At 38.0% G+C, this 21,093-nt stretch overlaps 9 protein-coding genes and 1 non-coding gene across 17 annotated transcripts; 3 read left to right on the forward strand and 7 right to left on the reverse strand.

The window, feature by feature from the left end:
• Positions 1–154: 154 nt before the first annotated feature.
• LOC108559153 lies at positions 155–3,250 on the reverse strand. The gene is made up of 3 exons (XM_017916312.1): positions 2,717–3,250; positions 783–1,466; positions 155–727 (listed from the first exon to the last, which is right to left on the reverse strand). The coding sequence occupies exons 1-3, from the start codon at positions 2,776–2,778 to the stop codon at positions 391–393; spliced, it is 1,083 nt and encodes a 360-aa protein (XP_017771801.1). The 5' UTR covers positions 2,779–3,250; the 3' UTR covers positions 155–390.
• A 1,590-nt stretch (positions 3,251–4,840) lies between these two features.
• Positions 4,841–6,213, forward strand: LOC108559112. Its single transcript, XM_017916256.1, has 2 exons — positions 4,841–5,836; positions 6,002–6,213. Exons 1-2 carry the CDS (start codon positions 4,841–4,843, stop codon positions 6,188–6,190), a joined length of 1,185 nt encoding a protein of 394 aa, XP_017771745.1. The 3' UTR covers positions 6,191–6,213.
• A 106-nt stretch (positions 6,214–6,319) lies between these two features.
• LOC108559164 lies at positions 6,320–8,112 on the reverse strand. Its single transcript, XM_017916335.1, has 3 exons — positions 8,022–8,112; positions 7,305–7,966; positions 6,320–7,235 (listed from the first exon to the last, which is right to left on the reverse strand). The coding sequence occupies exons 2-3, from the start codon at positions 7,964–7,966 to the stop codon at positions 6,398–6,400; spliced, it is 1,500 nt and encodes a 499-aa protein (XP_017771824.1). The 5' UTR covers positions 8,022–8,112; the 3' UTR covers positions 6,320–6,397.
• Positions 8,113–8,244: 132 nt separating this feature from the next.
• LOC108559163 (calcium homeostasis endoplasmic reticulum protein) lies at positions 8,245–12,589 on the forward strand. 6 transcript variants are annotated; one of them, XM_017916334.1, is made up of 5 exons: positions 8,245–8,404; positions 8,563–10,086; positions 10,139–10,611; positions 10,654–10,744; positions 12,515–12,589. In XM_017916334.1, exons 2-4 carry the CDS (start codon positions 8,585–8,587, stop codon positions 10,689–10,691), a joined length of 2,013 nt encoding a protein of 670 aa, XP_017771823.1. In that variant the 5' UTR covers positions 8,245–8,404; positions 8,563–8,584; the 3' UTR covers positions 10,692–10,744; positions 12,515–12,589. The 6 variants fall into 6 exon arrangements, with proteins under 6 accessions (XP_017771823.1, XP_017771819.1, XP_017771818.1 ...); XM_017916330.1 differs by lacking the exon at positions 12,515–12,589 and adding an exon at positions 12,314–12,330 and having other exon boundaries at positions 8,514–10,086; XM_017916329.1 differs by lacking the exon at positions 12,515–12,589 and adding an exon at positions 11,161–11,177 and having other exon boundaries at positions 8,514–10,086.
• Positions 11,450–12,791, reverse strand: LOC108559165 (transcription factor E2F5-like). Its single transcript, XM_017916336.1, has 5 exons — positions 12,506–12,791; positions 12,333–12,442; positions 11,989–12,265; positions 11,666–11,930; positions 11,450–11,605 (listed from the first exon to the last, which is right to left on the reverse strand). Exons 1-5 carry the CDS (start codon positions 12,626–12,628, stop codon positions 11,496–11,498), a joined length of 885 nt encoding a protein of 294 aa, XP_017771825.1. The 5' UTR covers positions 12,629–12,791; the 3' UTR covers positions 11,450–11,495.
• Positions 12,792–12,935: 144 nt separating this feature from the next.
• Positions 12,936–13,514, reverse strand: LOC108559125 (28S ribosomal protein S18c, mitochondrial). The gene is made up of 2 exons (XM_017916271.1): positions 13,408–13,514; positions 12,936–13,349 (listed from the first exon to the last, which is right to left on the reverse strand). The coding sequence occupies exons 1-2, from the start codon at positions 13,451–13,453 to the stop codon at positions 12,976–12,978; spliced, it is 420 nt and encodes a 139-aa protein (XP_017771760.1). The 5' UTR covers positions 13,454–13,514; the 3' UTR covers positions 12,936–12,975.
• A 170-nt stretch (positions 13,515–13,684) lies between these two features.
• On the forward strand, positions 13,685–13,756 carry Trnae-uuc. Its single transcript has one exon. It is a non-coding gene; the product is annotated as a tRNA-Glu (tRNA).
• Positions 13,757–13,782: 26 nt separating this feature from the next.
• Positions 13,783–15,294, reverse strand: LOC108559115 (3-oxoacyl-[acyl-carrier-protein] synthase, mitochondrial). Of its 3 annotated transcripts, none has more exons than XM_017916259.1 (2): positions 15,146–15,294; positions 13,783–15,069 (listed from the first exon to the last, which is right to left on the reverse strand). In XM_017916259.1, the coding sequence occupies exon 2, from the start codon at positions 15,050–15,052 to the stop codon at positions 13,799–13,801; it is 1,254 nt and encodes a 417-aa protein (XP_017771748.1). In that variant the 5' UTR covers positions 15,053–15,069; positions 15,146–15,294; the 3' UTR covers positions 13,783–13,798. The 3 variants fall into 3 exon arrangements, with proteins under 3 accessions (XP_017771748.1, XP_017771749.1, XP_017771750.1); XM_017916260.1 differs by having other exon boundaries at positions 13,783–15,053; positions 15,125–15,294; XM_017916261.1 differs by having other exon boundaries at positions 15,125–15,294.
• Positions 15,295–16,809: 1,515 nt separating this feature from the next.
• On the reverse strand, positions 16,810–17,607 carry LOC108559122. The gene is made up of 4 exons (XM_017916267.1): positions 17,601–17,607; positions 17,285–17,434; positions 17,078–17,212; positions 16,810–17,015 (listed from the first exon to the last, which is right to left on the reverse strand). The coding sequence occupies exons 2-4, from the start codon at positions 17,351–17,353 to the stop codon at positions 16,863–16,865; spliced, it is 357 nt and encodes a 118-aa protein (XP_017771756.1). The 5' UTR covers positions 17,354–17,434; positions 17,601–17,607; the 3' UTR covers positions 16,810–16,862.
• On the reverse strand, positions 17,603–20,533 carry LOC108559120 (kinesin-like protein KIF9). The gene is made up of 7 exons (XM_017916266.1): positions 20,197–20,533; positions 20,054–20,147; positions 19,762–19,984; positions 19,591–19,709; positions 18,866–19,534; positions 18,704–18,812; positions 17,603–18,648 (listed from the first exon to the last, which is right to left on the reverse strand). Exons 1-7 carry the CDS (start codon positions 20,442–20,444, stop codon positions 17,801–17,803), a joined length of 2,310 nt encoding a protein of 769 aa, XP_017771755.1. The 5' UTR covers positions 20,445–20,533; the 3' UTR covers positions 17,603–17,800.
• Between the last annotated feature and the right edge of the window lie 560 nt (positions 20,534–21,093).

Raw genomic sequence — 21,093 nt, forward strand, 5'->3', positions numbered from 1 at the left:
TGATTTTTTTTTTAATTCTCAATTAAGTTCAATTCGTTTCAAAGACAATTCCGTTTGAAAATTACACAGTTCTAATGAAGACATCAGAAAAAACATCAATATTTACTTGATATATGTTATATTATGTATAATAATTATTAAAATGACGAAACTCATCTAGAAATCAACAACAATTTACAATAATGCGCTTGAATATTATACTTTTATATTGATTTTTTTTTACCTCAGTCTTAATTAAACATCACAGCAGATCAGTTAGAGTTACATGCGCGTGCATAACTCGAACGTTAAGATTCAATTCTCAATTTTGCAAAAAACAAAGAAGTATTCTAGTGCGCACGTTTCTTTTTTTCCTTGAGAAAACATACGATGCTTCGATGGATTGATCTTTCATTTCAGATTTTGGGTATGTTGAAATGATGGTTGGAAGTTCACGTTGATTGCTACCGGATGCAGAACGATGTCGTTGGCGAGGTTCAGAAGGTCGTAGGAGCCCAAGTACGGTGACAGAGTTTGGTAGTCCAGAGTTATGGGCACGTAGAATGAGCCTTTTGCGTGCAAGACGAATACGGGCACGCTGAAGTTGGTCTTCAGGTCTACGTGCGAGGATTTGGTGGTTTGCGACGCGGAGCTACCGGTAGGTGAGGTCGAGCTTGCCTGATGTGTTTCCGTTTCCGATGATGAGACTCGTGTGCAGATCTCGCTCTGATGAGGCGAACTGGTATGGCTGGAAATTGAGTCAAGTATTAGTATTTAGCTTATGAAATTTCAGTTTTATTTACCTGTGATTTTCGATGCTGGTGGAACTGTCCCGTCTGGAATCTTCATCGATCTTGGAGCGCTTCGCGATGTTAAGGTCTTGGTTGAAGCGCAACTTGATGTCGTTCTTGTATTTGTAGCCGTTCTTCTCGTGCGATCCGGACTCGTGGATATCTTCGTATAGGTTGTTGTTCGGCTCGATCTTAGCGGGAAGCGGGACCGGCACCTGCTGGATGGCCTTTTCTGGGGTTCCCCTGCATATGGAGTCCCTGTGCTGCTGCAGGTGTCCCAGCAACCGCACGCAGAACGGCTCCCGCGGAAAGCGACCCTCGACCTCGACCATGAACCGCATTGTCTCGGACATGCACTCCTGGTAACCGAGACGGTAGTGGTTTAGATACTGAAGATGCTTCATGTGTTTAATGGCCATCTCGATGATTTCGGTTTTCTCGACGCGTCCACGTCCTTTCTTCAGGTACTCAGCTGGGATCAACCTCGAGAGATCGGCGAGGCAATTGTTCATCCGGTCCCTGCGTCTCTTCTCGATGATCCTGTGCGACATTGGATCTTGCCTGGAAACCCTCACATTGGGCGTCTTCCTATAAGCTCCCGTATACTCGGTACAATCTTCTTCTCCTGTCGAGAAGTTCAAAGAGGTTCCATCGAAGCAGTTGACCCTCGCAGCCGGCTCATCGTTCGAATTGCAACTGCAAAACAACAATAATAATTAGTCCAAGAACCAATTAGGAAGTAACCGCACCGTTCGTTATCCTGTCATACAACAACATGTGATGTTGTTATGTATTAATAGAAATCACGTGTCGCAACCGGCGACCGATCGTTTGTTGTACAAGGCATGAAGTGAAACACGTTTTCGCATTGCATTATTATTTTTTTTCTGCCGGAACTGCGTGCGTTCGGCATCGGCACGTTTCTCCTCCACTCTCAGCTCAGACACCAATCATTGCACCATTACGAAACGCCGACGCCCGAAGGAATACACAATCCACGCAAACAGAAACCAAACGAGACACAGGAGCATCGTCCCAAAAAAATATAATAATAATAAGAGAAGAGAGAGCGTATTTATCGCCGCAAAGGTCGCCAACCGTCCTTCGTCCTTTCAATAAACCTTGATTTTCCACCCAATTCTATTGGCTCGCATTTCCTTAAACTTTATGAGTCAACGAACACATATTTTAGCCTGTGCAACTTCGAACTCGATTTTATACGCAAGAATCGAATAGTTTCGATACCCAATAAAGTAACTTTCTTAAATCTGTTTTAGAGTATTCAAATGGAAGTATGTTTTGATGATCAAATTAACTAGGATTTTCATCGTCGCTTCTCGGTTATAATAAATAAATAATAAAGTCAAAGTTCAGGCGGTGACTCAAAAATAATTGCGTTTCTGCTAGAGGCGGTATTTTTTTTAACGTTTCGTTTTCTACGAGCGGAATCGCACCGCGGCAGTACGATACTCGCATGCACAGCGCATATTATAAATAGATAGAGAGAGAAAATCCAATGGAAAAATAATGGTTACGTCGTTGGGAAGAGATTGAGAAAGTGGAGGAGGAAAAAGTCGAGAAAAACATAAATAAATAATAAGAATTAGGACCGACAACACGCGTCTAAATACGGTGCACGTGACGAGAGTCAAGAAGACAAATTAATTAAATAATTAATTTGCGTGCAGGAAAACACGTAATTTGCAAACGTCTCTTGTTTTTTTTATTATTTGTATGTGCGGATTCGATTAGGTTGTTTAAATGCGGACGGATTTACGTCATAATGGAAATATTTCGTTGTTACAGAATTTCCGCGATTTATCGTCGCTAATCTAATCGTTATCATCGTTTTGGGAATTCGATGATGAGATATATTAATTATTTAATTAGTTTTTTTAATAATATAGTACAAAAATCTAAGAGGTTTATATATATTTCTATTTTACCTTTCGTATTTCACGTTCTGGATGGTCGAGTTGTCCTCCCAGAAGCTGTGGCTCATGTCCATAATTGAGTGCGCAGATTTTGTATTTTTTTGTCTGTATTTGTGAATTCTTCTCCGTTTTATTTGGCACTCGCCCACTCGATTGTGTTTTGTGTTATGATCCTCTGGGGGTGCACATGCAATTCGTTATCCCTTGTCCAGCGTTGTTTATTTATTTGTTTATTTTCGTCTTTGCTCTGTTCGGTTGTCTCTATCTTTATTTATTTTCGGGGAAAAAGTGCGAGGCAAAGTGTGCCAGCACACTGAGCGTGGTGTTCGTAATGCAAAGTAATTTTTGCACATACATACAGCATACACAGACACAGGGGAGAGCGCGTACGCACACAGTGGTACACATTCAAGTGTGCCTTGGTGCAAGTGTGTGAAATTACTGAGACACGCTAGTCCGCACGTGAGCCGTGGCATCCGAGAAGACGCGTGCCCCACGTTGGTCGCCGAACGCGGCAGAGAAGGTTCGAGATAGACGGGCACGTCTTTGAGCTGGGCATCGATGATCCCTGGCATCGGATCACGTTCACGGTAACGTGGATAAACCACGTGATTCACGTGATACATCGCCGACAATTCGCACGATTCGCACTTGGCGAAACACCCATTATCCTCTACCTCAACCAAATGCAAGTGCCACTAGGTCTCTTCTCGCCTTGGAAACATCTTTGCGGAACAAGCGAAATCGTTTACCCTTAGGAAATAATATTTCATCCGTGCGCCTTAAGGAATTCATTCATTTTCATATCTTTAAAATTCTTCTCAAAAATCACATTATCCTCTCTACCTCTTCCTTCTTTGAGTCTTGGGAAGATCTTCATGAGTCAACCTAAAACTGTTTATTTTAATTTCTATATCTTTAAATCCTCATCGAAAGTCCGATTATCTTCTATATCTTATAAATGAAATTGGAATTATATTTATCTTTGGGATTTCATTCATTCCAATGTCTCTAAAATGATTATCAAAAAAAAGCATTGTTCTATACCTCTTCCATCTATGAGTCTTGAGAAGACAGAGTGACGAGACAAGTTAAATTTGTTAATCTTTAGGATTAATTCATTTTTATATCTTTAAAATTCTTCTCAAAAATCCCATTATTCTCTCTACCTCTTCCATCTATGAATCTCGCGAAGATCTTCATGAGACAACTTAAACTGTTTATTTTCAATTCTATATCTTTAAATCCTCATCAAAAGTCCGATTATCTTCTATATCTTATAAATGAAATTGGAATTATATTTATCTTTGGGATTTCATTCATTCCAATGTCTCTAAAATGATTATCAAAAAAAACATTGTTCTATACCTCTTCCATCTATGAGTTTTGAGAAGACAGAGTGACGAGACAAGTTAAATTTGTTAATCTTTAGGATTAATTCATTTTTATATCTTTAAAATTCTTCTCAAAAATCCCATTATTCTCTCTACCTCTTCCATCTATGAATCTCGCGAAGATCTTCATGAGACAACTTAAAACTGTTTATATTCAATTCTATATCTTTAAATCCTCGTCGAAAGTCCGATTATCTTACGTAATTATGTTTATCTTTGAGATTTCATCTTGAGAAGATCTTCATTCATATCTTTAAAATAATTTTCTAAAGTTCCATTATCTTTTACTTCTTTTAAATGAAATTGGCATTATGGCTTTGCCTTGGGATTATCCAAAAATCAAGCTAAAAGTATTTATCTTCAGGAAATCATTAATTCCATAGTATTATTATTACAATATGTGAAATTGTTAAAATTCGATAACAATTTGAGCTAGCATTCAGTTTGATGTTGATGGTTAAATCTTATCAGTTCTTTAGTAAAGATAAAAAAATATAAAATTTAGATTAAAAAGGGCTGAAACTGTTTCTTATTTAAATTATTTGAATTTTGTAAATTAACTTAATAACTCGAAAATGTATTATTTTCGACGACATTAATATCTATTGTATTGATCCGATTCCCTGCAATTCATTAATACAAATTAATTGTGTCTGTCGTTCAATAAACAAACATCTATTACATAATGAAGTCTTTCAATTCCATTACCGACAACTGCACCGTCCGTGGCGCTTCCCAGAAAATGCCGACCCACGTAGACTTCTATACTTCAATAAAACCGTACAGAATTCTAGCGAGAATCTTCTCCATACAATCGGTGACCCGAAATAAAGATGGTCTTTACGTTCGATCCATCGTGCAATTCGCAACAGCCGCTCTTCACGTCGCAATCTTCTCCATTTGTTATTACTTCGGATTCCAGGATAACGAGAGAGAAATAGACGTTTCCGACGTATACGTGACGTCCTTCTCCGTTTACAATATTCTCGTCATCGTCCGATTCGCAATAATCTTCGTGCTAAGCCTGAAGAACGCATCGATCGAAATAAAGCTCCACCAACATGTAGACAGAATAGATGCGCTGTTGAGATCGTTGGGTAAAACGGAGGAGCTTAACGAAGGGAATAAAGCGCTTCGTACCGGCACAATCAAGACATTGATTCTGGGAATCTTCACGCAATTCATCACCGAAGGCTTCAATTACGTCGTCGCTTATAAGCGTGTAACGCCTTTGATACTGGGTATGAGTTTCCTGCCTTCTTATGTAGGAACGTTGAATAAGTGTTACTTTTACATCTGGTGTTCGGTGTTGAGGAACCGCATTCAGATCTTGAACGGCAGCTTCCGTAGCATTAAGAAACGTTCCAAGTTGAAGCAGTACTCGTTCAGCGTGTACAAATTCGAGAAGGAACTCTCGCAGCTGATGGATCTGCACCAGGAGCTCGTCTCGATGTCGCGCATGATGAACGACATGTTCGAAATCGAGATCGTCTGGCATTTCACTATTATTTTCAACCTGATCTTCGCTAACGGCTACTACACCATGTTCATCATGACCACGAGGAAGAAGGATCTCATGGTGTATCCATTTACCTTGGTCGAGAATTCCGTGTACGTCTATTTCGAATTCTTCATACTGGTCTACACGAGCACCAAACTCTGTGCCGAAGCCGCCGCAGCTCGAGACGTTCTCATCGGAATTAGGATGGACATATTCGATGAAACATCTCACAGACTGGTACATATTTACGATTTATTCATTCTGAACAATAATAAACTTTATTTTTTTATTAAAACTTTCGAATCGTCTAATATATTAAACAAATAATACTTTTATTTAAAAACAAAATTAAGAATATAGAAGAAAAAGTTTCATTAATAAACATTTATTGTTCCGTTTCAGGTCATCACATCCATTTACGAACTTAACGAGAACAAATTGGAAATTACGGCATGTCGATTGTTCAACATCAATTATTCTACAGTGTTTGCGGTAATTAACCTTTATTTTCCATCCATTCGCTTGGAATTCCATAATACAACATCATCGATTTTCAGATGCTCTCCAATATTTCCAATTACATATTTATAATGCTTCAACTGGAAAGCGATTAAATGGAATGGAACATAATGCTGCTCGTTTTAAATTTGCATAAGTTGTTTTTTCGTCAACAACAGAAGTCCCTCATGTAAAAAACTTATTTATTTCTTATAAGATGATTATAACAAAAATACATATTATTTATTTAAGCATGAGGATATATAAGCATTGAAGAATGATATATAATAAGAAGCAAAATTAAGTTTTAATCTTCTTATTTGTTGCCTTCTCGGGTTTCTTTTGAGCTCTCTTCTTCGTCTCTTGAGGGTACATCTCCTCCAGTTTCTTAACGAGCTCATCCACGTTTCCTTCGTACAGCACGTCGTTCAAAAGATCCAAGTCTTTTTTGTCCGCCAAGTAGTGTTCATCTTCCAACAACTTTTGCTTCAGGAATTTACTCTCTTTGGCATACTTCAGCGGTACCATTTTACGCTTATCGTAATCTTCAATGGTAGCCTTATTTACCAAACTACTCATCAAATTCTCAAGTTCTTCATCGGCAGTGACGATTTCACTTTGCACGGTGTGTGATTCGCTGAAGTTGAGCGAATTCTTCAGAGTAATCATCACGAAATGCGGCTCCTGGTTAACAATCTTCGGCATCAGCTCTGCGTAGTGGACGCGTCCACCTTCTTTATGTTTCAGAGTGCATAAGAGATAATAATTGCCCATCGAACAAGCAGTATGCAAAGCGTGGAAATTCTCGTCATTTTTATTTTTGGTTTTCAGCAATTTACAATCCGCCGCGTGTTCTCCATAATTGGAATACCTTCGATGCTGAGCGTGGATAATGGTGAGGCCTGATTTTATGTTGCCAGTTTGATAGAGATCCAACACTTCAGTTTCATTGAATACCTTTATGATCTCGCGGCTTATCTCGATTTTGCTTAACTTGGCAGAACGCTCCGTTTTCTTAATCACCTTCTTAAGATCATTGGTTGTGGAAACATTTTCTGAAATTTTCGCTTTAGTGAACAATTTCCGTTCCAAACACGGTACGAATACGTCCGGCTCCGAATCCTCTCTTAAATATATCCTGAAACACTTGCAATATTAGTAATCATAAACCTAATAAATAATATTTCTGTATATCGTATATAATTACTTTAAATTCTTATTGGATTCCTTAGCTTTGATGGTGTAACTAATCTTAGTAGATAGGAAATTTTCATTATAATAGAACTTTGGTTGCTTCTCCTGCAAAGACCTATAAACCTCTCCATAGAATGGTAAATAATCAAAATCCTCACACAAAGGCAACAGCTCAAATTGAATCCCTAATTTAGGCAAATCCATGATCTCCCTATAAGACTGTGATTGAACTGTGACATCTCCATTGCAAGGATCACTATGGTTAGTAACCAAATACAAAAACTTTTTGCCCTTCACTTTGCTAAACTTCTTCTTACACAGTATGATGAAGTAAGCGAATTTCAAGGGTTTCCCTTTGCAATCTAATAGATTGTAGGTTTTGTATTCTTTGATGGCCTCATTTAGATTCTTTACTCCTTCAACGAAGGGAGAATCAAAGTTGATCAGGTCTGTCTTCTCTGGATGGAAGAAAATAATGCTTATTTGGTTCTTGGCTGAGCGTTTAAGAAGGAAATTGTCGCAAACTGAGAAGAGACTATTCAAAGTGAATTCAAATGGAATCTTCGCTTCTGCATTCTTAACGAACATCGATGCACTGCAATCGACAGCGACCAACACATTATTTGCCTGCTCGAATGGTTGATACTCGTTATCAGATTCATCACTTTCGGACATCTGCGAATTGATTAATTTAATTCTAATTGGGTTATCAAATGTTATGTTTTGGTACCTTAAGAAAGTCAGCTGTGCAAGTAACTAGCAAGTATTAGGAAATATTCAATGATATGCAACTTAATAAGCACGTCAAATGTATTATTTACATAAACACATTATTGAGTATTATTTATGCTGAAATTTTTCGTCTTATTATTATTATAGAATTGTTGCTTAATTTTGATGTAAATAAAGAAAATGAAAGAAGTCGTTATGTGTGACATTTAAAAATTGACGTAGCCAAATTGTATTTGCAGCATTCTTCAGTGCAATATAATGAGCATCATAACCTATATTGTTCGAGATATGTGATTCGGAATTATTCACGGAAAAGTGTTAGTTTTAATGAGTTTTAAGTATTATAATACGAGAGAATGGATCTTCCGCAACCCCCGCAAGGTATTTGTGATAGAGTTGAACGTAATTTGCGTACATTAAACTAACCGAAAAAACATAGCGGATACTGGAGTTTAGGTTATGTTGCTTTTTATTTGGCGTTTGTTTACAGATACGGAACTTAGAAATATAATCGATAAATTGGCTCAATTTGTTGCTAGAAATGGACCGGATTTCGAACAGATGACGAAAAACAAGCAGAAAGGAAATCCTAAATTTCAATTCTTATATGGTGGTGACCTGTTCAATTACTACCAGTACAAAGTAAACACTGAACAGACAATACTGAAGCAGCAGGGTATATGGAGCAGCAATGGACAGAATGGTAATGGTGCAAGTACCAGTGTACTGCCACCACCACCAGTTGGAGAGATGGCCCAGATTAAGACACAGATTGATGTTCTGCAAGAGCAGATCAAGCAGAGTGAGCAAAACTTGAATGCCCAGCATGCTGTGCTCTTGCAACAGCAACAGACACAGGTTGATGTTTTACTAAATGAGTGTGAAATGAAGTTGAACCAGAAGGAGGCTGAGGAGCTGAGCATACCCTTGGTAGAGCTGAACCAGTTGCTCACTCCCATCACAGAGAACTGCACCAAGGATAGTATTCAAAGTGGGAAATCTTGGATCCTGCAGAATGCAAACACTAAGGAGAAGGCGCACTGCATTGCAAATTGTTTGTTAATTAAAGTGCTGCAAGGCACGCCCACTTTTAACCATAGATTACACGTTATTTATTTGGTTAATGATGTATTGCATCATTGTGCGCGAAAAAATGCAGCGGATGTTAAGGACGCTTTGGAATCCGTGGTGGTTGCGATGTTTTGTAGTGCGAATTTGACAGCGACAAACGATGAACAGAAGAATAAGTTGGATAAGCTTCTCCAGCTGTGGGAGTCGAAGGCCAATTATTTGGCCGGTACGACGGTGGAGGCGATGAAGCGGCCTCAGGAAAGTCTGCAAACGCATAAGGCCAATCAGCTGACCAAATTTTCCAACGAGATAGGTTTGTTGACACAGCAGACGCAGGTTTCTTTTGAAAGTTATAGGGCTCAGCATCAGGCATTCGTTATGCATGCCACTCAGCAAATACAGGAACACGAGGCGAGGATTAATTTGATTGATGAGCAGATGCGAGCGGCGGAGGAACAACAGGCTGTTAGGATCGAAGAACCGCCCCCGGTCGTACCGCCCATCAATCCTTCGATTCCGCCACCTCAGTTTTCACAACCGCCACCAGGTTTTTTCCCGGCACCCGCTCCAGCTTTTCCGGATTTCTCGAAACCACCTCCCGGTTTCCCATTGGTGGCGGAACCCACTCCCGAAGAATTACTACCTTCCGTTCCCTACTACGAGCTTCCCGCTGGGCTAATGGTCCCACTCATAAAATTGGAGGACACCAATTTTAAGCCACTCGATCCTAAAGATATTAGATTGCCGCCTCCAGCTCCTCCAAATGAGAGGCTATTAGCGGCAGTGGAGGCTTTCTACGCATTACCTTCGCACGAACGACCCAGGGACAGCGAGGGATGGGAAAAACTTGGTCTGTATGAGTATTACAAGGCTAAGAATTTGGCGAAAAAAGAAAAAGATGAGCAGATCGACGGTGGTCTGCGGGAACCGTCGCGTAGTCCAAGTCCGGTGATAATAGTGCAAGAGAAAAGTCCCTCTCCGCCGAGACGAAGGTAAATGTATTGAAGTAGTGTTTAACATATAATGAATGCAACTTTGTTGTAGGTACACAAGTAAATCGCCGACACCGCCGAGCGTGAAAAAGTCGAGATCGCGATCGCGTTCAAAATCACGGTCGCGTAGTCCACCCCCGCGGCGGTCTCGGAGATCTTCGCGTCGTCGACGAACAAGATCAAGGTCGCGATCGCGCTCACCCTCGTCGCCGACACCATCGTATAGTGGGCGGGGCATGCAACAGGCTCCGCCTCCCATCACCTCGATAGCGATGCAAGAGTCTCTGGATTCTAGCAACAAGGGTCATCAAATGTTGAAGAAGATGGGTTGGGGTGGTAGTGGTTTGGGCGTGAATGAACAGGGTATAGATTCGCCAATATCGGGAGGCGATGTGCGCGACAAGCAAGATCAATTCAAAGGAATCGGATGCAATCTGAATGATCCATACGAGAACTTCAGGAAAAACAAAGGCGCCGCTTTCATAACTAGGATGAAGGCTCGAGCGGAGGAGCGCGCCCAAGAGAGTAAGTACTATGCTTTACACTTATTCATATTTTGAAAAAAAGCACTGCCCGTTTCAGAGCAAGCCAAAGATGACTACTAGAGAAGACACTGCGACAGATGACATTCTTCAGAACCTATTTGATTTCCAGGCAGGTGAGAAATTTTACTTAAAATTAATAAATTATAAACAACGAATTGGCCGCTCTACCATTAACGCTTCTTTCATACCTTCATATCTTACCTTCTAGTTCTGATCATTTATCATATTTCTTCACTCGGTAGTACTGAAAACTTCATGAATAATAATTGCAAAATATTTTCAGACTACAAAAAATAATACTCAACTCTAAGTAGAATAATTTTCATTCTTAAATTCGTTCGTGTTTTTAGTTTATCTAGAGTAACTTCTACGTTCGTTCAAATATGTAGTAAAAGAGCGGCCTCAATATTATTTTAAATTTTGTTATTACTTTTATAACATCTTTTCTTCCTCTTACTCATAATATTTAATATATTTTTTCATATGCAGTTATTTTTTATTTTAACGTGATAATATATATTTTTTACAGATATTTTTCCCAAAACATTTTCTTTTTTGTATATAATTACAGCGGATTTGTAATATTTAGTGTAAAAAAAATAACGAGGGAGAACGAGAGAGAATAATAAATTATTAAGAAAATCATTCATATTTCATTCCTGTTTAATAACAATAAATATTTCTAATATGGAAAACTTGAAATGAAAAACAATAGGTATATAACAAGTTCATTTATTATTGTTAAGAATATACTCATTTCTCTTCTGTTTGTTTTTTCTTTCTTTTCGTCTTAGAAATATTTCGAATAAATTTTCAAAATGTAAGACGTATCTCGGGATATCAATAATAACAATATTATTTGTTTTATACAGTTGTAACAATGTCGAACAAATCGTAAGCACCTTCGGATTCTAGTAACGAGCAGCTAAAGTCGTCTTGGTATAAGGGATTTAATGGAACAAAATCTTTTGTACCTAAAATATTATTGAATAGATGAGAAATTGTTTGTAAATTAGGATGGATATGTTACTTACATTGGTTGCCGTTAGGGCTGTTATTATCATTAATATCATTGTGTACGGTTTTAAATAGAATGTCGGCCGTCACGATTTCATCGTCCACGTCCGTATAGCTTAACAGGCAATTATCATTTTTCGACTTCTTCGTCCTGGGTTCCTCCGTATCGAAATCGTCCAAATAACGTTTCACCGAGGAGACATCGTCATCTTTACTTATGCACGCTACGATTGGTGAGCTCTTCGATTTTATCCGCAGCTGATAGAAATCGTCGTCTTGATCCTATAAACAAACAAGAAATAATTATTCCACACTCAAGGCAAACGCAAAACCGACTTACATCGTATTTTACAATTGTGTTTAATGGTGCTTGAATCAATAGTATCCTTTGCTTTGAACCATACACCTCTTTTAAATCATCTTTGGTTACATACAGATATCGCATATTGTCTAAATCCTCTGTCACATTTCTTATACTCTGCTCAATCCATGACCTGTGCTTATCCAGTTTGTTTTCCATATAGTCTAATTTGCTAATATCTTTCTTTAATTTCATCACCTTATTGGCAATCTCATTGCGCGTGCAGGAAGGCAGTGAATCCTTGTATGTGTATGGTCTAAAATAAATAAAAACACAACTGTCAATTGATTTGATTCTTTTACAGACAGGATTCTGCTACTTACTTCCATTGTATACTATTCTTACTTTTCTTCTCGATGAGTCCAATCCCTTCAAGCACATTTGTGATGTCATATATCCTTCGTTTCTGCCTCACAGCCAGTTGATCTGCAGCCTGCAACACACAACCTGATTATAAACAGACCTGCCTGAGAGCCAGTGCACCTTGTTTACTTGCCACTTTCAGATCCAGAACGCCTCCGTTCGAGTTCTGCAGGAGGTTCACGAATTTCGTGGTAAGCAGCCCCAGCGACTTCTCGAATCGGCTCGACGGCGTATCCGACATCTCCGCCATGACCATGTAGTTATTATATTTGTACTAAAGAACGGCGAACACAAGATACTACTTTACGAACATTCGAAAATTATTGTTACAAACAAAAAAAACTGAACTAATTGAAATAAAAAAAAATGTAATATATAAATTCGATGCCTGGCACAAGTTTTGACTCTTCCACCACACATCGTTCTGCCAACCTGAGGAAAATAAACAAACAAACAGCGCACGCTTCACAGCAATCCCCTGCAGATGCTGCAACCAACATCTCTTACATAACAAGATGATATCATTTATGAACAATTTGATTACCTTAATGAAAATGCAAAAATTAAGTTCTATCAGTTTATTTTGGCTAAATTATAATCGTTTTAAAAACGATGAGGTCTAATCGGACGTTCTGCATCAAACAGTTTTGGATCTTTAATGAAGCAAGGCTCCTTTAGGTATACAGTCATTAATCCGGCGCTCTGGGATTTGACGATTTCGGATTCAAGTTTCTCGTGTTTGGCTTTGCAAAGTCCAGTTATATGTCTTCCATATATTCTGCCTGTATAAGGTGATTGGAATTGAGAAAGAAGCTTAACGTTCTTGTAATCTGGATCTATCTTATGTTTGCACAAGATGCACTGTTGTTTCTCTTTCAAAAATGGATTTTCCATATCGAATTTTGGTACATCAGCATCAGATACTTCTGAGCCAACATTTCTCACTGGCATTAATACTCTTGTGTTCTTTAAAAGACCTACAAAGATAACATGATCAAATACTATGATGAACTGATATATAAATATAGAACTTACTTGATATTTGGACATTTTGAAAACATTTTCTTAGTATTAAAGACATCTTAATGCAAACACTGTACCCAAGTTTTAAGGTTATGAATATCTATGAATATAGTTATGCTATGTTAGTTGCCTAATCACTTTACATAATACATATCTCTAATTTTTGTTTCCAGTAAAATCGAAAACTTCAATATGGTAGTAGAGAATTGTTATTATATCTTGTATCAAATATAATAATTTATGAATTACAACAATCTTTGTACTATTTTTCGACATAATGTTTATATAATCCGATATGGTCTAGTGGCTAGGATACCTGGCTTTCACCCAGGAGGCTCGGGTTCGATTCCCGGTATCGGAATATTTTTTTGTAAGTTTTAGTTAACTAAAATTTAATTTTTATTTAAACATACTGTGCAATACATAAACAAGCGTTTGTGCCTCCAAAACCGAAAGCATTCTTTAAAGCCACTCGTCTGCTCTGGCTTTCCCATTTTTGGCTTACTTTGGGTACATAATTCAATTCCTCATCTTCGACTTCATCTAGGTTTAAAGTAGGTGGCAGGATCGCTTCCTGGACAGCTTTTATGGTGAAGACAGATTCTAAATTCCCTGCAGCACCCAGAAGGTGCCCATGTGCTCCTTTGGTAGATGAGACGGCAACATTCCTTGAACCGAATAACGTCTTTATTGCTTTGGTTTCTATTGAATCTCCTAGGGGTGTCGATGTTGCATGTGCGTTAATGTAACCGATCTCATCAGGCTTCATTTTAGCATCTCTCAAAGCTCTCTGCATCGCTAGCAGAGCACCCGTTCCATCTGCCTTCGGTGCTGTTAAATGGGAGGCATCACCGGATAAACCATATCCAAGTATTTCACCGTAGATCTTCGCGTTTCGATTCTTCGCATGCTCCAAGTCTTCTAAAACTATTATTGAACTACCTTCGCCCATAACAAAACCTTCCCTTGACTTGTCAAAAGGCCTGGAAGCTAATTCAGGATTCTCATTGTATGATGTGCTCAATGCTCTCAATCTGCAGAACGCTGCTATCGCCAGTGGACTTATGCAAGCCTCTGTGCCTCCACAAATCATAATGTCAGCATCACCATTCCTTATGAACCTGAAGGAATCTCCTATTGCATGTGCACCTGTTGCACATGCTGTGGAAACAGAATGATTTGGTCCACGGAAACCATATTTTATGCTGATCTGACCAGCAGCCATGTTTGCCAGTATCCTAGGTATGAAAAAGGGACTCACTTGATTATAGCTCTTGAGGAGAGCTTCGTTGGTATCACATATGTCCTTCAGATCTACCATACCCATTCCCACAGCAACTCCTGTCACTTCTTTGGTCATATCATCTAGATTTAATAGCTGAGCATCTTCCAGTGCTTCCTTTGTCGCAATGAGTGCATATGAGGCAGCTGGACTGATGGATCTTAGTTCAGTTTTCTTAAAGTACTTATCTAGTTTAATCCTTTGCCCATCATCATCCTTAATAACACCACCTATTCTACATGGCAGGGCATCATATTTGGAGTCCAATTTTGATATTCCACTTTTGCTGTTCACAATATTCATCCATGAATTCTGCAGATTATTGCCGATGGGACTAAGCACTCCCATGCCAGTCACTACAACCCTCCTATGCATTCTAAAATGATTTTTTCCTTAAAAATCAAACCAAAATAAATCTAATTAATATCACTATGTACACATTCGGACCTTAATTTTAAATATATATACACGAGTAGTTCTGATTTCTCTATTCCTCCATTCGTCTATTCGTCGTCCTATCAAGGATAATCAATTTGAACTACTCACTGCCACTGACCAATGAATCTATTTTAAGTTATTCGTAATCATGCTTATTTATATAGAAAGCTAATAGACTACCATTATATCAGTAATTAATAATTTAAAGCAATGTTATGTAACATGCATTTAAACAATTAAATATTTCAAAGGATATATCCATGTAGATTAAGCCATTATTGTATTAAATTTGTCTTTATATTAGCTTGAAGCAACTCAAAGCTATTCAGTAGGTATTGTATTTGAAGCTAAAAACAGATGTACATAACGTATATCTGGTGGTATATATTAGTACTTTGGATACTTGAATTAATTTTAAAATCAACCAAAAAGAAAACCAATTCTACACTAAAAAAAACAATGGCTGGATCGAACGGTTGGAAGTTGCTTCCCTGATTTACTGAAAAACATGGACAATTGTAAAAAGATGTTATACAATATTTATGTTACTGAAAATGAGCGTAGAAGAAGACTTTATTTTTTTAAAAACAACTTTTCAATGTAGATGGAAAATATTACTAGTAGAAGAAATTAATATTGTTGATGATAGTAACAGAATAATTGGTAAGAATCTTATAAATTTAGATCACTCTTATTCTAAAACAGTAGAAGTGTGTCTGACGAAATTAGTATTATCGACAATACTAATGAACAGTAATGAAACTATTAATGACAGTCTTATTAATTTGAATGACTTCTACTGAGAAAGTAGAAGTAGAATCTGAGGAAGTAAGTATTTTTGACGAATATAATTCCCATGTAGAAGAGTAAGTGGTTGTTAATCTGTTCTGTAACTTACCTCAATGCCATAATAAATAAATAGGATCATAATATGAAACAAAAATTACGTACTTTTCTTGAAATTAATAAAAAACGTGAAAACTCGTCGGATCTCAACAAAACAGCGAAATCTAATTACACGAAAATTACGTAAATTTGTTGCATTTCATGATTGCGTAAGATGGGTGCACAATACTTTTCAAGTTTAACTATGTCATTCTTGGAAAGTCGGTGGTAAGTTGTAAACAAAATTCCTATGCTATTTATCCTTGAAAGGGAAATACTCGAAATCAGTGGTGGAACTTCATATATTTGTAAAAGATTATTTGGGTTTCTAAATCGCTCAGGATGTTTTATTTAAGGTCCCCCTTGATTCGAAATCGAGAAAATCATAGAGCTCTGAACAACAGTTAGAAAAGTTGATGACGGGCTGGTGGAGTGACCGTTCTCGAAGGGCCACATTAAAAAATATCTTAGGTCCTAACCACCAGTTAGAATTACTTGTTGAGAGACTAAACAAATGTTTATCTGCGAAATTTCAAACACATCCACCAAAAGTATATCTATTGTATATAATTTCAATCATATTACAACCACAGTTTTGTGTATCAAACAATACAATTGTTCTAATTATTATTAATATTATTATATCTTAATAAAGTTCAAAAAAGGTATATATATATGAGTAGTTCTGATGTTTCTATTCCTCCATTCGTCGTCAATTTAAACTATTAACAAAGGAATATATTCAAAGTTATAATAAGCATTATTTATTCATATGGAAATCTAATAGACTGCCATTATATCATTAATAACTAAAAGCAATTACATAATATGCGGGTGTCATCCATATACATGTTCAAACAATTTATTTATATATTTCAAATTCTATATCGACGCAGCTTTTACCATTATCGTGTTGAATATCAATCTTTAGATTGGATTTTCCCGCCGCCATATGAAGTTGCTTCTTATATTTGCTGATGTCCAGTTTTTGAGGATTTGTTGCGCACAGAGATTTCTGTAAATAAATAAATTTCATCAATGCGTTGAAAACACTGGATCTAAGTTTAAAAGATATACAGCTTCGCTTGGACACTTGAAACCCAATGAAGAAAGCAGCTGGGCCGATTTTCTCTTCTTAGTGGTCAACTCCTTGCATATATCAATATTTCCTTTAAGATCTGGCATCGGGGGTTTCTGCAGTTGATACTTGGCCTACGATAAACAGTCAAAATTTGTTTTTTTTTAAATATCTTCCAAAAATATCTTAGCTAAGCTAAGCTTTACCTTTGCAGTTTTGTACGGTTTGGTAATCACAATGCAACCCTTCGTCATGATCATGCAGTTTGCATCCATATTGGCTGAGATATTCTGAATTTTGATAATGCTTCCATCCTCGCAGCTCCTCACATGATGCAATTTCAATTTGTAATCATTCTAAATTTGAAAACGTTAAAATATGTCTGCACATCGAAAGACTACATAATTTAAACTAACTTACGCAACAATTGGAAACTTGAAAGCAAACTAAAAGTGTAAAGAAAACGCGGACGACGTTGATCATCGTACTGCTGTAAAAACAAATCTGTTACATTTTGATTACCTCTAATATTATTTATACCGGATCCAGCGTTTGTTCTAATTATGTGCACAACAATAGCTCTAATAATCATTTCCCCGGCGTTTTTTATTCATCAACGCTGGTATCTTTGGATCTTGATCATGCAAAACAACAATAACACAAACAATATAGAAAAATGCGACCTCATCAATGCGGAAAAACGATCGGGATTTTAAACAAATTTATTGCGTTTCCAGTTGTAATTTGCAAGATCTAATCCACATTTTGTTCTTTGCCGAATCGCGGACTAGCTTCTTTCGCTCTTTGCGCATCATCTTCTTGAGCTCGATGAAACGAAGGGATTCTTTGGTGGTGCACGGTTCAACCTTCTGGTCGACATCATCCGTTTGGGCTATGGCCACATCCACAGACCTGAGACTCTTTTCCGTTTGATCCTCAGCTTCGTCGTTCCCCAACTCTGGAACTGGAACAGCGTATTTGTTTTTGCAATATTTCTGGAACTGTTGACTCAAATCTTCTTTGGCTCTATTTCTGGCATCTATAGCAAGTTTCAGTTCAGCTTGCAGCTTCAGTAAAAGTTCCTTCTGCAATACAAGGTTTTGTTCTTCCCGATTGACGTTATTTGCACATTTGATCTCGAGATCACTTAACGCCGGGATCTCCTCTTTCTTCTCCAAATCTTTGAGCAGTTGCGCGCGGTACAATTCATCCCTCCTCAGCTGTAAAATGCCCACAATCTCCTGCACTCTTTCAGCTTCTCTATTGTAGTTTTCCACGATTTCCTCTAACTGTGTGTCAGCCGAATCGCACTCATCTTTGAGGATCTTGTAATCTGAACTGCTTTCGACGAATAAATTCCAAGCTGATTCGTATTGGGGAGCTATTTCAATGGGAAGCAAGTTTTGAGATTGAACAGCGGCTTCGCTCTCCGCTAAATTGAACAGATCCGATTTTATTGGAGACACTGAATCGCCAGATTTTCGGCGACTTCCTCTCCTCTTTGCACTCTTGCTAACGCTTAACTTAGAACTTCTAGGCCCATTTCGAACGCTCTCCTCAATTATAGAACCTAGTAGAAAACATGAAACTTAGTTATTATAACACTTTCCTTCAATTAGACTAACTTATATCCTTCGATTCTCTGTTAACTTTCTTCTTGCTTGAACCTTTCTTACTGCGCACTAAGCTCACGCTGCTGTTATTGCTGTGCTTGATACTATTCCTCTTCGATTGCTAGATAATTTCTAATAAAATTACTATTATTTATTTTATTTTTTTAAATTTACCTTCGAAGATATACTACTATCCCTTAGCCTGGACGAGTTACCATCCTCCAAAGTTTTGATTTGCTCGGCAAGGAAATTCTTTTCGCTCTCCAAACGGTTGTAATAATTCTTGAACACTTTCATAGCTAGAACCGCGTCCGTTGTATTCAATAAAATTATTTCGCCGCTTTTATCCTTCAAATAATCTTCAGCCAACCGCTCGATGAACTGGAATCTCTGATGAGATAGATTTGTAGTCATATCGACGTTGGTCAGCATTGAGTTCAATTCCAATTCCTTTTTGAGTATCACCAACTCGGCTTCGACCACTTTCAATTTGGTTTCTTGATCTTTAAACACTTTCGGATGCAACTTCTGCGGTGTTAAACCACGGACCAATTGACCGAACCTAAGCATCGACAAGCTGACCATCGTGTCGTTTCTCTCCGATCTTATGTGTCCAATAAATCGCAAAACGCTGTGCGCATTTAGAGAATCCTTCAGGTAATTTATGATGATGCAGAGCCTCTGTTTCACAAGTATCTTTTCGGTGTTCTTTTCGTTTAATATCAGAATGAATTGCTCTAGTTGAGTCTTCGCCAAATTCCCTGTGCCTATTTCGAATCCGTTTTTATGCAAGCAACTCACGTTTCCTGCAGTATCAGCACCAGATAAATCAACGACGTGAAGCTACAACAATAGAATGTTATATTGTTATTATTGATCATTAACAATTTATAGATTACTTTTCCAACTGTAGTATCGTTAGTTGCAAAACTTTTCGCGTAAATCGTAAAAGTAATTGCGCTATTCGCCATGTGCGAGTTGTAAGTTATCTTCGAGCGAACTGTTTTTCTTGCTTCGGCTATAAAATATGATTATAACGTTTTTCTCTTAATAATCTCTCATTTACACACCTCTGAAGATCATCTGCAAAGCTTCGTCGCAAGTGTGCGCCCGATAGGCTTTAATGTTTTTCATGGAATTCATATCGTGCAGCATTCCATCGCCTTGCAAATCCATCACGTATTTTCTGTTCGTCTCGACGCATGTTATGTGCACGGACACTTGATACGACGATCTTACGGCCTCCTTCCTCTGGTATATAGCCTCAATCAAACGAGGCACAAATCCTCGATCCTATATTTTCGTTTATTAAATAACTTATTAACAACTTAAATTTTCATTATAAAATCTATGATGTTATACTTCATATGCGTTATCCAAACCGGAAGTGGTGATGCTTTTGCCGCTTCCCGTCTGTCCGTAAGAGAGAATAATGGCATTGTTGCCTTCAAAAATCCTGCAAACCTTCTGAGATATTTACAATTGCAGTTCGTTACTCTATTGACTTATCGAGAAGGAGGTCGGAGGTGATTTCGTTGAAGATCTCTTCCTGCGAGTTGTTGTAGAGGAGGCCGTCCGTGCAGAACTTCCAGTAGCTAGGCTCCAGATGTTCTCGGCCCTTCTCGAAGTCCTGCAGGCAGCGCACGTACAGCGTCTTTCTATCTTCGAGGATACGGAAGTCGTCCCAATTGGATTCGATTGATGGCAAGAAGCGGAAATATACTTTGGTGTTTTTGTAATTAGAGTCGACCATGTCTTTGCGGAAATTGTAGAATTCGTGTAAAATGTGATGACGACGTTTCGAATCTGGAATTGACAAACTGGAATTTTTGAGCAGTGCTTCCCAACCAAAATTATATACTTTAAGACTGTTTTATAATTCTCATTTTGCAAATAAATTAATTCGTTAAAACGTAATGAATTAAGCTAAATTTGTAAGAAGTGTAAATTTTAATACGTTTATTGGGTTTTCAGGGAATTTTATGAAGTTTATCTTCTTCTTTCTTCCACGCCTTCCAACTTCACTTATCTTACGCCTAAGCGCAATTTCGCCATCCGCTATTTTGTTGTTATACTAATAACTCTAATAAAGTTAATTACTGCTACTAGCGTATGATGGGATTGAAGGGAATAGTGATCAACAATTAGCAACAAAGCGTAACAAAATCTAACGTAGCTGCTTATAAAGTTCTTATGTGGCTAGGAGGTTCTGAACGCATGCAAAGAAGATGTGATCCAGAGCTATCCAGAGTCCCGCAACTACATCTGTCGAAGTCCTGCCACCCGAACCTAGCTAGATGCGAGGAGGCGCTTGCATGTCCTGATCTCAGTCGACTAAGAAACGCTATATCAGCTTTTATATCTTGACTCTCTTGAATCCAAATATCTTTTGCTACTCCGCC

This window comes from Nicrophorus vespilloides, unplaced genomic scaffold (genome assembly GCF_001412225.1).
Source record: "Nicrophorus vespilloides isolate i.1.1-1 unplaced genomic scaffold, Nicve_v1.0, whole genome shotgun sequence".
NCBI lineage: Eukaryota > Metazoa > Arthropoda > Insecta > Coleoptera > Silphidae > Nicrophorus > Nicrophorus vespilloides.

Excerpts from the sequence above, each read along its gene's own strand:
- LOC108559153 (XM_017916312.1), bottom strand. The coding sequence starts at position 2,778 with ATGGACATGAGCCACAGCTTCTGGGAGGACAACTCGACCATCCAGAAC. Across the intron at positions 1,467-2,716 it reads CAGAACGTGAAATACGAAAG|TTGCAATTCGAACGATGAGC; the intron begins GTAAAATAGAAA and ends GTTGTTTTGCAG. Across the intron at positions 728-782 it reads ACCAGCATCGAAAATCACAG|CCATACCAGTTCGCCTCATC; the intron begins GTAAATAAAACT and ends CTCAATTTCCAG.
- LOC108559112 (XM_017916256.1), top strand. The coding sequence starts at position 4,841 with ATGCCGACCCACGTAGACTTCTATACTTCAATAAAACCGTACAGAATT. Across the intron at positions 5,837-6,001 it reads ATGAAACATCTCACAGACTG|GTCATCACATCCATTTACGA; the intron begins GTACATATTTAC and ends GTTCCGTTTCAG.
- LOC108559164 (XM_017916335.1), bottom strand. The coding sequence starts at position 7,966 with ATGTCCGAAAGTGATGAATCTGATAACGAGTATCAACCATTCGAGCAG. Across the intron at positions 7,236-7,304 it reads GAATCCAATAAGAATTTAAA|GATATATTTAAGAGAGGATT; the intron begins GTAATTATATAC and ends CAAGTGTTTCAG.
- LOC108559163 (XM_017916330.1), top strand. The coding sequence starts at position 8,380 with ATGGATCTTCCGCAACCCCCGCAAG. Across the intron at positions 10,087-10,138 it reads CCCTCTCCGCCGAGACGAAG|GTACACAAGTAAATCGCCGA; the intron begins GTAAATGTATTG and ends ACTTTGTTGTAG. Across the intron at positions 10,612-10,653 it reads GGAGGAGCGCGCCCAAGAGA|CACTGCCCGTTTCAGAGCAA; the intron begins GTAAGTACTATG and ends TTTGAAAAAAAG.
- LOC108559165 (XM_017916336.1), bottom strand. The coding sequence starts at position 12,628 with ATGGTCATGGCGGAGATGTCGGATACGCCGTCGAGCCGATTCGAGAAG. Across the intron at positions 11,931-11,988 it reads ACACAATTGTAAAATACGAT|GATCAAGACGACGATTTCTA; the intron begins GTAAGTCGGTTT and ends GTTTGTTTATAG. Across the intron at positions 11,606-11,665 it reads CAGCCCTAACGGCAACCAAT|GTACAAAAGATTTTGTTCCA; the intron begins GTAAGTAACATA and ends ATAATATTTTAG.
- LOC108559125 (XM_017916271.1), bottom strand. The coding sequence starts at position 13,453 with ATGTCTTTAATACTAAGAAAATGTTTTCAAAATGTCCAAATATCAA. Across the intron at positions 13,350-13,407 it reads TCAAAATGTCCAAATATCAA|GTCTTTTAAAGAACACAAGA; the intron begins GTAAGTTCTATA and ends TTATCTTTGTAG.
- LOC108559115 (XM_017916259.1), bottom strand. The coding sequence starts at position 15,052 with ATGCATAGGAGGGTTGTAGTGACTGGCATGGGAGTGCTTAGTCCCATC.
- LOC108559122 (XM_017916267.1), bottom strand. The coding sequence starts at position 17,353 with ATGGATGCAAACTGCATGATCATGACGAAGGGTTGCATTGTGATTACC. Across the intron at positions 17,213-17,284 it reads AACCGTACAAAACTGCAAAG|GCCAAGTATCAACTGCAGAA; the intron begins GTAAAGCTTAGC and ends TGTTTATCGTAG. Across the intron at positions 17,016-17,077 it reads TCAAGTGTCCAAGCGAAGCT|AAATCTCTGTGCGCAACAAA; the intron begins GTATATCTTTTA and ends ATTTATTTACAG.
- LOC108559120 (XM_017916266.1), bottom strand. The coding sequence starts at position 20,444 with ATGGTCGACTCTAATTACAAAAACACCAAAGTATATTTCCGCTTCTTG. Across the intron at positions 19,710-19,761 it reads TTTGCAGATGATCTTCAGAG|CCGAAGCAAGAAAAACAGTT; the intron begins GTGTGTAAATGA and ends CATATTTTATAG. Across the intron at positions 19,535-19,590 it reads ACGATACTACAGTTGGAAAA|CTTCACGTCGTTGATTTATC; the intron begins GTAATCTATAAA and ends CTATTGTTGTAG.